The sequence below is a fragment of the Marmota flaviventris genome, chromosome 7, assembly GCF_047511675.1.
Source record: "Marmota flaviventris isolate mMarFla1 chromosome 7, mMarFla1.hap1, whole genome shotgun sequence".
NCBI classification, from domain to species: domain Eukaryota; kingdom Metazoa; phylum Chordata; class Mammalia; order Rodentia; family Sciuridae; genus Marmota; species Marmota flaviventris.
In genome coordinates this window covers 2205858-2219944 of record NC_092504.1, presented here as the reverse complement: position 1 = coordinate 2219944, position 14087 = coordinate 2205858, and the positions used below count along the sequence as shown (strand labels likewise).

Here is a 14087-nt window from a genome sequence, read left to right as displayed (position 1 = left end):
CGAGCTCAGGAGTCCGCGAGTCGGACAAGTGTGCCGCGGGGCGCGCTGGGCGGGCGGCGAGCGGAGCCGGCCGGAGCGCGCCGGGCAGCGGCCGCCGCCGTCCCGAGAGGGGCGCGGGCGGCAGGATGGAGCTCAACTCCCTGCTGCTGCTGCTGGAGGCGGCCGAGTACCTGGAGCGCAGGGACCGAGGTAGCCCGCGCCCCTTTGTGCGCCGGGTGGGCGGGCGGCGGGCTGGGCGGGGGACCGCTGACCGCGCCGTCTGTCCGCAGAGGCCGAGCACGGCTACGCCTCGGTGCTGCCCTTCGACGGCGACTTCGCAAGGAAGAAAACAAAGGCGGCCGGCCTGGTGCGCAAGGCCCCGAACAACAGGTACCGCCCCCGCGCGCCGCCCCGCCGCCCCGGCCGGCCCCGCCCGGTGTCCCCCGGCCGCCTCGCGTCCGCCGCGCGACTCCGCGCGCCCCGGCGGCCGGCCTGGAGGAGGCGCGTCGGCCCCGCCCGCCCCGCCTGCGCGTCGCCATCTTCCCGCGGCCGCGCCTCCCGTCGCGCGTAAACAGTGCCACGCGTACACGCCTGCCGCCCGCCCCGCGCCCGCCCCGCGCCCGCCCCAGGCTCTCTGGACTTTTCCTGGCGGGAGAGAAGTTGTCAACGGGCTCCCACCGGTGCCTCTGGGGCCCGGGACACTGAGGCTCAGCGGCTGGGCCCTGCGTTCTGCGCGCGGAGGGACCGCCTCCTTATCCCATCTCAGAGCTGGGCCCTACTTCTTGGCTCAATACCCTATCCCCAGGAGCCTGGACAAAGGCCCCTCCCAGGTGTCCACCAGTCCTACCCAGTCTCCTGACACTGAAACTCTAGACACAAGTTCAGGGATCCCCTTCTTTGGGACAGGAGGCCTTTGGGAGAGGTAGGAGGAGGGAGCAGGCTCCTTAGGATCAGTTACTTCCTCCAGCCCTTGGCCTTGTACTCAGACTGCAGAAACCCTGAAATTGGAGTGCACGCATATGGGGACCCGATACCCTGGGCTAGGGCACCCCAGGGTACCGGCACCTAGCTACTGTGGGGGGCCTGGCACACCTGGCAGTGTCCAGGGATCTACCTTGGCCTACCTACTCCTGTGTCACTAGGCCAGGAACTGCACTGGCCGGGGGCTTCTGGGCCTCTTGGCAGAGAGTGCAGCTCATTCCTGTGGCCTGCCTGTTCTTAGGAAACAGGCTGGCATGCAGGCCCATCTCTGTGGTGTCCTGGGCCTGGCAAGGAATTGGTTTGAGTCTCAGCTGCCTGAGACTCAGCATCTAGTCCCCTGCTGAAGACAGTTTGCAGAAGGACTTGAATGTGTTAGGGGCACCACTTCCTCTGACCTGGACAGTAAGCTAGTCAGGCTTCTGCTTCTGGCTGTCCAGACTCTGGGAAGAGACCTCCAGCTCCCACAGTGTGGAATGCCCAAAGCTGACCCCCAGAATCCTAGCTGAGGCTCACTGAATGCTTCCTCCACACACAGCCTCATGAAGGCAATGTTATTTTTATCTCCATTTTACAGCTGAGGAAACTGGTGCATAGAACCATTTGGTTACTTGTCTGGGGCCCCTTTACCCACCTTTGTGACTCCTGTTCCTGGGTGGGGTCCACTTTCTGCTGGGATGAGGACCCAGGCAAGGGATTGAGAGGGTCTCCCTGGCCTGGGTGCACCTCTTCTGCAACCCCTTTGAGCAGAGCCCAACTCCCCCAGGGCCAGAGGCAGCCAAGGGTGACAGACATGGCCCCTTTAGAGGTCACCAGCCTTGAGGGTGTTCTTAGCCACACTAGATGAGAAGCTGGGGTCTGATGTAAGGCTTTATGTCTGCCAAGGTGAGGGACAGGAACAAGACACAACAGACCTGAGTGAGAAACGGGTGTCACTGCTGTAGGCTCAGGCAGTGGCTCACCGGGAAGACACTGGAGCCAGCTTGTCAGGTTGGGCTCTGTGAGGTGAGCAGAAGAATGCATGCCTCACAAGGTGCGGGTGGTGCCAGGAAAGCACTTGGCACAACTCTAGCCAGGGTTAGTGCCACCTCTCCCCAGGGAAGGTGCTGCTAAGACCTGTGTGACAGGCCTCCTCTGCAAGGGTCTCTGGACACAGGAGGGCCTCAGCCCTTTTCTACCCCCAGGCTACTGAGAAGTGCCCCTCTGCCTCCAGGGTGGGGTCATCCTTTAATTGAGCAGGTGGGTGGTGGGCCTCGCTACACTGAAGGGCACCTTCTGACCTCAGCCTCCCTCATGAGCCAGCATACCTACAAACCACATGGCCAGGCTGAGGTTTGGGCTGAGGGACAGCCCCTGGTAGGCCAGTGAAGGGGTTAGTGATACCCCCTCTGGCTTCAGCTAGCCCTCGCAGAGGGTTCTCACCCAGCCCATGTGAGTAGCAGGTTCTTGAGGACCCTGGAAGTTGAACAGTGAGGCCCAGGAGCTGGCAAGCACCATGAGAAGAGGGCAGGCCTAGTGCCCAGGTAGCTGCAGCAGGTGGTGGAGGAAGGCAGGGTGGACAGGCACTGTAGCCTAAGGGGTAAGGATGGGAGATGCCAGATCCATGTTCCTGGAGCAGGGGAGTGGAAATAGGCAGGCAGTGTCCAAAGAAGCCCCCAGGTGTGTCAAGGCTTAGTCTAGGTATACACCTGCATGGCCTGAGCGCTCTGTTCACATGTGCAGCTGCGTGAGAAGCCTGGGAGCCCTGGCTGGCCTGTGGGTCCCTCCTGGACTGGGAGGGTGACTGAAAGTTGAAGGGTAAATTTCCTGAGTGGCACCTGTGATGCTCAGGACTCTGCACCATCTGAGTGGGCAGGATAGGTGAGGCTCAAGCAGCTGGCAGGGCTGCTGTTCCCAGGGAGGCTAAGCTTGGGCCCAGAGAAGCTAGTTCTGCCAGAACATGGCCTGTGAAGGAAGTGGGAGATACACCAGCCTTGGTGTTCCCTGCATGCAGTGACCCAGGAAGCATCAAAGCCTCAGACACCCCCTCCGTGGCCTGACCTGGCTAGGACTACTTGTCTTGGGTATTCTCATCTGTGTGGTGGTATGTGTGAGCCTGACATGGTAGCCATGGTACATGGCCACCTCATCTCCTGAGGACCTGACTTCTGTGCTCCATGCTCAGCATATTAGCCCTCTTTGTGGTCCTTGTTGGTTGCAAAGACACACCTGGTCTTGGGGTACGGGGAACAGAAAAAGGCAGATGGTTAAGTACAGTAGCTGTGCTGCCTGGGCCTCTACACATCTGGAAAAGGTTCTGCATCCTTCTGCCAACCACGATCCCACCAAGCCTCATAGGTGAGCCTGGTGGCTCTGGGTCCCCCCAATCTGTGCATACCTCTTTGCTTCCTTTGTGTGCCCCCACCCCTATGCCCTCACCCCATCCTTGCAGCTCAGTGTGAGGTTTCCTTAGCACTTGGATGGCAGCTGTTGCATTTACCCCAGCCCTTACCAGCTCCTTTAGAAGTGCTAGTGTGGGCCTCCTGGGGCCCAGATCTGCCCTGTTACTCTCTGTGGGCTCCAAGCCCCTCCCCCAGAAGAGCCATTGTTGTTTTGCTCTGGTGGTCAGGCCTCAGAGTGAGCCCTGTCTTTCTGTTTCTCTAAACAGGTCTTCACACAACGAACTAGAAAAGCACAGGTAAGTGACACTTGCCCTCACCAGTTTCTATTCAAGCCTCCTGATAGGCCTGTCCCTTCTGCTGAGGCGATGCTGCAGCTGACCTCACAGTCCTGGGAGGGCTGCCAGTGCTGCCAGGCTGTGCCCTCAGTATAGAAAGGGTCAGTCTTGAAGGAGGGGGCCAAGGTTTGTTCTCAGGCACTCTCAGGCTGGCAGGCAGGGGTGGGGGCCCAGCTTTGGAGTGTTCAGCCTGGGTCCAGGGCCAGGTGGGGACCAGGGACTTGGAAAAGGCCCTGTGCTGGTGTCAATCAGGGATGGCTCCCTGGAGGAGGCAAATGGGTATGCTTCTGAGCCCCTCTGGGAACAACACTTCAGCCTTGGTGTCATGACCTCAATAGTGGGTCCCACCACCATGATCTGACCCCTTATCCCCCAGTTCCATGCCTTTTGCCTCAGTGCCTTCTTGGGCCTGTGCTGGAGTCTTGTCGTAGGGGCAGCACAAGTGCAGCTGGCCTGGGCCACCTCCCTGCACTCTAGCCCCACTTAGGGCCCTAGCACAGGTATCCCACCTGAAGCAGCTCTAGCTGCAGACGCCCCTCTGTTAGTTGGGGCAGGTGTGAGCCAGGGGCCTTTTCAGCTGCTGAGGGAACTCTGGGTGAGTGCAGAGGCATGTTGGGCCAGGAAGTCTCAAAGACAGAAGCCCCCATGCCACCATGGGGGAGAGCCCCTGAGAGACACTGGGGGATACCTCTCTCATTATCTTTGCTCTCATCTGTGAAATGGGTCTATTCTTTGTTCCCTTCCTGGTAAGTGGGTGGGTCTGCATCCGAATTGAGCCCTCCTGGATGTACTGGGAAGGTCTGAAGTTCAGCCAGGTCCCCGCCTCTCCCTCCCCCATGTCTGCGCCCTCAGCACCGCCAACTTCCGCTGCCCTGGGAGTTAGGCCTCTGGCTGGGGCGGGCTGCTGGGCAGGGGCAGAACACCCTGTTCCCTGAGGAGATGTACTTCCTGCACTGGTCATCTCTGTTTGGGGGGTTCCGTGGGGGGTGCTGATGTGGAGCCAGCCTAGGGCTGCTTCCAGGCCCTAGGAGACCCAACCAGGCTTGACCCGGACCCACAATCTGGGATGGGGCAGGCCACAGTGGGGATACTCTGGGAAGAGCTTCCTGGAGGTGGCATTTGGAAGAGCAGCTTTCAGGAGGTACCATTGAAGGAGGGCAGGTGGCAAGGCAGGGAAGCCTGTGGTGGAGAGCAAGCAATGCCTCAGACCCCTGCAGCTGCCTCTTGGTCTCTGCCAGCTCCTCCTAGAGCTCATGCTTAATGGAGCTCAAGGAACCTTTTGAGATAGAGGGGTAGGTGGGCAGCCTAGGAATCTCTCTATGCTCCCACAACCCAGTGAGGGGTTTCTGTTTCTGGCTGGCCAAGGCACAGGTGTGGACATCCTGAAAAGCCTACAAGCTGGAGCTGGGAGCCCTGAAGAAACTTTGGCCTTGGCTGCGCCCATGGCTAGCCTTGTGCTGGTGCTGGATGCTCAGTGCTCCTGGCTGTTGGCTGAAGGAAAGGCTGTGTGCTCTCCAGAGGAAGGAAGGAAGCAAGCAAGCATCAGGCTCCTCTGCTTGGCTGGCTTCAGGGACGGAGGCCCTGGACACTCTTTCTTGGAGGTGTCCCTCTTGGGGGTCTGGGTTAGGCCTGTGGGGCTTCCCCCTCGTGGTGCTTGAGCTGAGCCCAGTCAACCCTAGGCCTGCCCTAAGCACCCTTGTATGTAAGCAGTTCTGGAAGGTCTGCCAAGGCTAACTGACCCCAGGGGTCTGGTAATCCTCACGGGCCTAGCTCCAGCCTTTGGCCTTAGTGGGTATATGGGAGGAAGCCCTGGCTGACTTTCCTTATCCTTAGTACCCCCTGGAGTGGCAGTGCACACCCTAAAGGCCAGACCTCACTGCTCATTTGGCCCCTGCTCCACTTCAAGCGTAGAGATGGTTGTCCAGGCTAGACTTTCCCTGGCAGGGCCTGCCCTGGAGCCCATGGCCTGCCCTGTGGGCTGCCCCCATGCTCCTGATGCAGCTTTGTGGAACCACATGGGGAGTGTGTTTGTTAGAATAGCTAGAAGATGCAGGTAAACAGGAGGAGGGAGGGTGATGGTTCCCCGTGTCCCTGTCCTCCTGTCTCTTGGACTTCCTGGCTGCCTCCTCTCCAGCAGCCTGTCCCTGCCTGGTTCAGAGTGTGACTCTGTCAGCTAGCCAGCACTCTCTTCTCAGGTCTGGGGGACCCTGGCCTGAAGCCAAACCCTCCAAGAGCTCTGAGGAGTAGGGATTTTCAGTGAGAGGCTGGGCGGGACCATGTGGTGGGCTGCACTGTGGTGGAGGTGGGGATGCTATTGATGTCAGAGCAGGAGTCCCACGGGCAGGCTACCTCCTAGATCTATGCTGGGCTCCTTTAGAAGTGCTAGGTCTTAAAAGCTGCTTGGAATGCTTGGTGACAGCTGCTGGCAGAAGGCCTGGGGTACTGCAGTGACTTCAGGGAGGAGAGTTTGGTAAGAACCTAGTGTAGCCCCAGCTGTGGGGCCAGGGGCTCAGAAGGGTAGGGACCTTTCCAGCACCCCACCACTGGCCATTGGCAGAGCTAATTCCAGATCCTGGCCCCAGGCAGCCCATCGCAGTCACTGTCCAGGGCAGGGAGCCAGGGCAACCCTGGCTGTGTGCTTCCTGGGTTTGGGTGGACATGCTGCAGTTTTAAACACTGCACATGTGTGGTCAGGTGGCCTTGCTTTGTTTCTCGAGTCTCTTCATATACTCCTGTACCCTACCCCCAGAGATGGCATCCCAGGCACTTGGAGGCCCTGGGATGAGAAGGGGACCTTGCTGTCCACTATTCCGGTTGGATTTCTCACCTAATACCACATAAGTGCTTCCTACGTGTGTCCATGCACCCTCCCTGTCCTGAAGCCTTTGCAGGACCTGCAGCCAAGCTTCCAGGGTTCTCAGCTTCCAGGGTTTTCTACACAAAGCCGAGGCTGAGTGTGGCCCTTTTGGGGGGAAGGTTTTGTAGGACAGAAATCCTAGGAACAGAAACATGGATCAGTAGTGACTTTGATAATTATGCTATGGCCCTTCTCCCACAGCAAACTGACAGGTCCCCACGGCTGGTCAGGCAAGTGCCAGCCACCCTTTGCACATCAGCTATTGTAAAGGGGACGTGAATGTCTGCTCATCTGAGTTTTCCTTAATCACTGTGAGATAAAACCAGTTTTTTGTGTCAGATTTTCCCTTCATACTCTGCAAATTGCCTGTTTGTGTCCTTTGCCTGTTGTCACATTGAAGTGTTCCTCCTTATTTTTGATGTGTATGAGCTCGGAATACCACGAATACTGACCGTTTGTCTTTATATGTATCGCAAACATTTTTCTACTGTTATTTGTCTTTTAGCTGTGTTTTTTCTTTCTTGTACAAACGTGTCTTTCTCTGATTGTAATAGTAATACGTGGGATTCTTTTAGCATAGAAAACCTGGAAAACATAGAAAAGCACAAAGCTAAAGAAATAAACATTGCCAGCCGCATCCCTGGAGACGCTCGCTTCCTGTGCTTCATTGTGTTTGGTTGAGTCTCTTGTGTGCGTTCTCTGTTTTATTTTTTAAACAAAATCGGGTCACTTGTCACATATGTGGTTCTGTACCCTAATTTTTTTACTGAACACTCATGATATGAAAGTGTAGCTACACTGGAATCACAATGTGATTGTCTCTGGGTGGTGGAATCGGGGGATACTTTTTTTTTTGGTAATTTTCTAATTTTTCCATAAAGGTGACATACTGCTAATATAGTTAAGTGGTGGCATATGACAGATAGATTGGGAAGAGGATCCCTGGCAGTGTCCCCACTTGTGAACAGTCCCATTGGTGGCTGCAGGACAGTGGGAACCTGCCTTGGGAGGAGACCCATCCCCCTAGCAGAGGCTCTGCTCATCATCCAGCTCCAAGCCTCCTTCCCCTTCAGTTTTTGGAGAGGGGCACTTGCCCCAGGACAGGTGGGGAGGCTGAGGTTCTGGGCACTCCAGGCCCAGTGCAGCAGAAGTCTGGATCCCGAAGCCCACCTGTGTGCCCTCTTCCCTGTGCTGTGGCGAGAGGAATCTCCAGCCTCGAGGAAGTCTAGGGCCTGCTCGCCCTGTTCACCCTTCCACCTCCTCACCACGTGCAGTCACAGACCTGTATCCTGGAAGTTATTCCTGGAGGTTCTTCACCCAGAATAACCTCTAGGCCCCGGAGGATGGCTGGGGCGTCAGGTGACATCATTTGTCAATGCAGAGTGCTATATGGGTGACAGGCTTAGTGGCCTCACACAGCAACCCATCTCCTGCAGCATAGGGAGATGTTGTCTCTTCTCTGTAGCCTTTCCCTATACCTGGCAGCCCCTCCTCCTCTGGGCCTTGGGTTCCTCCTCTGTCCAAGGAGATCCGCTGTCCTCCAGGGTCTCTCTAGGACTGAAGGAGAATGCATTTGTTAGGGCTCTGCTACTAGGGAGCAGACATGAGACAATGGGGACCACTGGCATAGATCAGAGAGGAGAGGGTGTTGGCCGCCACAGGTGGGCTTCAGGTTGTCTACACCTTGACCTGGCAGCTCCACTCCTGAGAATGATCCTAAGCAAAGCATACTGGATTTGGAAGCAGCCTCAACCACAGCAAGGGCAAAGCAGATCTGTTACTGAGCATCTCTCAGCTAAAACCACCAGTTCCACTTGGGTGGTTGCATGCAGACGTCACTGAGGTCCTGGGCCATCATGGTGGTGTCAGAGAGAAGGCCCCTCCCAGACCAGCAGGCTCCTGACCAGCCAGGAAAGGCAGCGATTCTGCAGGGAATTGGTGCATATGAACATAAGAACAAGTGCCTGAGAATGGTCCACCCGTGTGAGTGTGGGGACAGACTGGAATAAGGAGGGGTCCAAAGGGAATACAAATCTGGGCAGGGGGCTCCTCCTCGGCCCTCCCTTGACGTGGCTCATGTTCCTGTGAGGACAGAATGATCGGGGAGCATATTGTGGTGCTGAGGTGGGGATGTGAATGTTGTCTGAGTCCCCTGGATCTCTGAGTGCAGAATAGGGCTCTTAGGCCACGTGCAGGGCCATGTGAACATCCATGTGCAGATGGCCCCATGTGGCTGGCTGCTTCTGGGGGGAGATGGCAGCCAGATCTGCAGCAGGGTGGGGTACTGTGCAGGGACCCAGCTGGTCACCACCCACCCTCACCCGGATCTCTCCTACCTGCTGTCCCTTCACAGGGGTCCCAGGGAGCCCAGCTGTACCCCCACATTCCCTCCCCCATTCCCTCTGCCCCCCGGGCTGTGCCACCTGGCCTGATGGTTCTGTCTCTGGCTCTTTCAGACGAGCTAAGCTCAGGCTCTACTTGGAGCAGCTCAAGCAGCTGGTGCCCCTGGGCCCTGACAGCACGCGTCACACCACGTTGAGCCTCTTGAAGCGTGCCAAGATGCACATCAAGGTGAGCAGCCCATGCCCTCCACCCTCTCTGGCTGCCTGGCTACCCCTGCTACCCCTAGCCCATCCCTGTGTGTCCTGGGCAGCCCTTTGACCAGAGGTCCTGGAGGTGGGGGGCCACTGTCCAGCAGGTACACATCAGCGGCTTGGGCTTTTGTTTGTTTGAGGGAAGACAGACAGAAGCTTCTGGGGTAGAGGAAGTCACATGGCTTCTGTTGGGTTTTGTTGTTGGTGATTGGGAGGGAGACAATGTAGTGGCTGGCTGGGGTAGAGTTGGGCTCTCGGAGGCCTCTGTGAAGGGGCAGCACCTGGAAGGAGATGTGGGGCCAGGAGGGGCAGGGATTCTTTCATGTCTTCCTAGAGAGGGCTACTTCTAAACCCCTTGGGTGTCAGGAGAAGGTGGGATTTGCTCTCAGGAGACATTACTTGGAGTAGCCCAACAAGGCTTTTAGATTGAGACCTGCTGCTTTGGGGATCTTAGAACGCCTGGGCCAACCATAGCTTATTTCTGTCCCTTTGAAGGGCTTCTGCTTCACAGGCATAGGTACCCCAGGTAGGGCTGGCAGGAGCTTTGAGGGGGCACAGCAGGGATTTGGCAGGGGGGGCCCTCAGAGCAGGCAGTGTCTAGGTCCAAGGAAGGTTGAGAGGTTGGGCACTGATGCTATGGGTGCAGGTGTGGTCTGTGCCAAAGCCTAGGGGCGGGCGGGGCTGTCCTCCAGGAGGAGGTTGGGTGGTGCTGTCACAGCTGGCTGGTGGCTGTTGGCATTCTGGAGTTGGACTGCAGGTGGAGAGCCCAGAGCCAGGCTGGCGTGTGCGTGGCCACCTGGCTGGGGTGAGAAGGGGTGCATCAGGCCATGGGGGCCAGTGGGCTGGGCACCCTGTAGCCCCAGCCTGGTTGGGCCCTGTTGGGGTGAGAATCTGACCTATCCAGACCTCTGTGCCTCTGCACCCACGAGGGGATGCCCCCTCCTGGCCACAGGCTCACAGTGCCCCACCCCTCAGAAACTGGAGGAGCAGGACCGCAGGGCGCTGAGCATCAAGGAGCAGCTGCAGCGGGAGCACCGCTTCCTGAAGCGGCGCCTGGAGCAGCTGTCTGTGCAGAGCATGGAGCGTGTGCGCACGGACAGCACTGGCTCCGCCGTCTCCACAGACGACTCAGAGCAAGGTGGGCCCGGGACAGCCTGACCCAGGCCTCTGGGCACAGGCGTTCTTCAGCTTCTGGTGAAAAGGAGCCTGGGGCGGGGGTGGAGTGGGGTGATGCCCAGTAAGGACAAGGCCCCACACCATGTGCACCCGCTTTTACAGCAGTATTTTCCTGCCTCACCTTGGTGTGCAGGAGGGACAGGAGGAGAGGGTGAAGCCAGAGGCCAGTGCCCTGGCCATGTAAGGGCCAGAGCCTGGCTGGGTTCTTAACAGGAGCTGCAGCCTGGAGTCATCCCTCAGGGCCCAGACAGATCCCCCTCCGCTCCTTCCTCTGCACCCACCCCCAGAGCCTCCCCTTCTGTACAGGGAGAGATGGGCCCCTACTTGGTTCCTCATGCTAGTCTTCTTGGAGTGCCTGACCCAGCCCTCTCTGTTCTCCCCAGAGGTGGACATAGAGGGCATGGAGTTTGGCCCTGGTGAGCTGGACAGTGTTGGCAGCAGCAGTGACGCCGATGACCACTACAGCCTGCAGAGCGGTGGCTGCAGTGACGGTGGCTATGGGCGCCCCTGCCGGCGGCCTGGCCGCCCCAGCCTCTCATAGGCCCCGCACACTCTGCTGCTTGGCCCCTGCCGCCCGCCTGCCTGGTCAGCGTGTCAGCCTCAGTTCTCCCTTGACCGATGCAGCCTCTCCCTGGGCCACTGCTGTGCCATTCTGGAAGCTCCAGCTGCTGCCTGGGCTGCCCGCCTCTGCCTGCTGCCTGCTGGTCAGGGCCTGAGCCGCCCGCCCGCCCACCCTCCCTTCCCCACTGGTCAGGGCCCCTTGCAGGGAGGCAGGGCCCGGCTCCCATGACCTGGAGCCCAGTGTTGCCACCCACGGTCTGCTCTCAGATTCCTAATCATTCCAGAAGTATTAAATGTCATTGCTGCAAACCTCGGCGGGCACCGTGTAAGGGGCTTAATGACCACCTCAGGGAGCTCAGACCCCAGCACCGGACCCCAGGAGAGAGGAGTGGACTGAGGAAGGAAGGAAGGTGCAACTGTCTGTCTGTCCACTTGTCGGTTGGTCCATGCAGGCTCCTGAGGCTTGGACAGAGAAAGCGTGAAGGGCGGGACTGGGTGAGCACCCTGGGCAGGTAGGCGGAGAGGGGCCTTCCCATCCATGGGCGTCAGGAGCCAGGGATGGACTTGTGGTGGCAGGCTGAGCCAGTCCACATCAAGCTGGGCAGTGTCTGCTCTGTCGAGACCTTCCCATGCACACATACACTAGCCCACACGCACACATGCGTGCACTGGAGGAAGGCTGGCCTTTGGGGGCCACCTAGGCAAATGCTGGTCCCTGGCCTGTGCCTGACTTTGTCTCTGTGTGGCCACCGCCAGCTCACCTGTATCAGCCCACCTGTGCCAGCCCAGGTGGCTCTGCCTGCTCTGCATGGGAAGCAGAGCTTCTCCTTGTGCAGGGCTGGGATGAGCTGTGGCGGCAAGCTGAACCAAGTCCTCTGGGCTTTCTCATCTTCCTTTCTTATGAAAAGTCAAACAAAACAAAAACAGCAAGGCCGCAGCGTGACAGGAGCTCCCTTCAAGGGGAGCTTAGAAGTTCTGCCCATCGCAGCCTCAGCTGGCAGAGGCTTTCCCCAAATGCAAAACAGAGAAACATTTTTAAAAAGAGAAAAAAAAGAAGCTCTAAAAACCCTCACCAAGGGACGTGTGTGCCGCCTCTATTTCCTGTACAAGATTTTTGTATTCTATTTTCCTAGCCATTGTTGCATCCTTGTATGCTGAGGGGTGGGAGTGACCCAGTGTCTCAGGGACCCATCCTCTGTCACGTTGTCATTGTGTGCCTTGTGTCCCATCTTGACTTGCCCACCACCAGCAGCATGTTCCCTGTGACTCAAAGGATGCCTCAAGTCTGCCAAGCAGGTGCCTCCTTGCCCCCTCCCCATGGACAGCTCCTCCCAGAGGCCAAGGTTTCCTTGGAGTGAGGTGCCTGTGCTGTGTAGGCAGCATGGCCACTTTTCCTCCCCTGCAAGAGGGCTGTGACCAGGCTCCCAGTGTTACCTGCCTGGTTGGCTGGGGCCCACTATGTTATGAATCTGCAACCTGCCTCAACCTGCCTGCTTCTGGGCCTGGGGTGAGGGCTCCAGGTGCCAGGTTGGCAGCTGATGAAGTGTTTGCTCTGGAGGTGGGGGCCTGGCTAGGGGGCTTCTGCTGGCTTTCGGTCCTGAAGTCCTTGTCCCCCAGGGGATCACACAGCAATACTTGGGTGGTGGCTGTGGGGCTGGCCTATAGCAGCACCTGCCACCACCTCTGGTGCATTTATTACCAGTTTCCAAATCATGAGAGGAAATTCGATTTCTCTTCTATCATGTCAGTGAACACCCTCAGAGTCCAGGGAAATACCTGTGGCACGGAACCTCCCCTACAGGGGCTCAGGATGGCGCCAGAGAACAGGCCTGTGGGTGGGGATCCTGGGGAGCAGGGATGGGGGCTGTCCAGATGTCTTCCTGGGTGTTCTGACTGTGTCTTCAGCCCACTGGGGCTTCTCCTGTCTGCCAGGCGTATCCACTGAGCTTTCTAGCTCCTCTACCCTCAGAGCAGAGCAGGAGTCCATGTTTCAGGGCCTGGTTCAGGATCCAGAACTCCAAAGTCTCCTGATGTGCCCTGAATTCTTAAACTATCAACTCTGCTCCATCTCCAACACCTGGGGTTCTGCTCCCCCCCTCTGCCTAGCAGAATCCAGCTCAGGTGACCAGAGTGGCCCCTTGGCTGGCCTTCTTGGCAGCTCAGCCTGTGCCCAGTCCCATGTGGACTTGGAAGTTGGGCTCATCAGCCACCTAGGGGTGCTCTCCATCTGCTCCTCCCTGCCACCAGCAGGGTGTAAGGGGTGGTCCACAGGGGTGGGGGCTGGTGCTAAGAGTTCCATATCCATTCCTCCCTTCCCTGCTCCCTGCCATTTGCCCAGACTGGATGTTACTGGTGGCCACATGGACCATCAGGACCACTGTAGTGTCTGCAGAAGGAATTTGGGACAACAGCCACAGTCCACATCCTCCATCCTCCATCTTTGCCCACCTACACCCACATCCATGTGGGCCTCATGCTCCGTGGCTGAGAGTCTAGAACCCTTGGCTCAGGCTTGGGTCCCCATCTCCCTAGGAGGCATCCCACTCATACCATGCCCTTCCGTCCTGCTTCAGGCCTAGCTGGCCTGGGAGGAGAGGCTGTTTCTTCAACTCATCCTGGTGGTGATGGCAAGGTCTTTGAGCTTGTGTTCCTGGGTGATGGACCATGCACCAAGCTATGACCTGAGGGCTCCACCCTTTGCTCTCCTGTCTGCCCCACCATCCAGTCTCTCTCTGGGTCAGAGAGACCCTGGGACCTACCCAACCCATACTGCCTGCAAAGAGGGTCAGTAGCCTTGGCCCCATCCAGGGCACTAGGGCAGGTTCCGTGCCAGAGTCTGGGGCCATTTAGGGGGCCTGGTGCTGGTTCAGCTGGAGAGTGAAAGGGGCCCCACCCACCTGTCCTCCAGGTGGGGCTGTGCTGTGTCATTCTGTCATTGTAATATAAATACAGATTTTTATACCTCACCCTCTGGCTTCCAGTTCTTTCCATTGCCCTGCTTTGCTCTCTTCCCCTCAGCCTTCAACTAGGAGGCCTGAGCTTGAGGGCACCTTCGTCATCCAGGCCCTTGGGGATCAGCCCTTGCTGTCCTGTCCTTAGCCTCTGCTGTCTGGGAAGCCTGACAGACCCCACTTGCCAGCCACTCTTGGGACCCCACTGTTAGACCTGGAGTTGAATGAAAGGTGGGGTTGACCCCCACCAGCATGTGCTCACCTGTAGGCCAACA

The 14087-nt window shown here is 58.2% G+C and overlaps 1 protein-coding gene across 2 annotated transcripts; it reads left to right on the top strand.

Annotated features, from left to right (window-relative positions):
* The first annotated feature begins 32 nt into the window (after positions 1-32).
* Positions 33-13827, top strand: Mxd4 (MAX dimerization protein 4). Of its 2 annotated transcripts, none has more exons than XM_027940216.3 (6): positions 33-189; positions 270-369; positions 3605-3634; positions 8987-9101; positions 10100-10262; positions 10684-13827. In XM_027940216.3, exons 1-6 carry the CDS (start codon positions 126-128, stop codon positions 10839-10841), a joined length of 630 nt encoding a protein of 209 aa, XP_027796017.1. In that variant the 5' UTR covers positions 33-125; the 3' UTR covers positions 10842-13827. The 2 variants fall into 2 exon arrangements, with proteins under 2 accessions (XP_027796017.1, XP_071470192.1); XM_071614091.1 differs by having other exon boundaries at positions 10054-10262; positions 10684-10807.
* Positions 13828-14087: the final 260 nt, after the last annotated feature.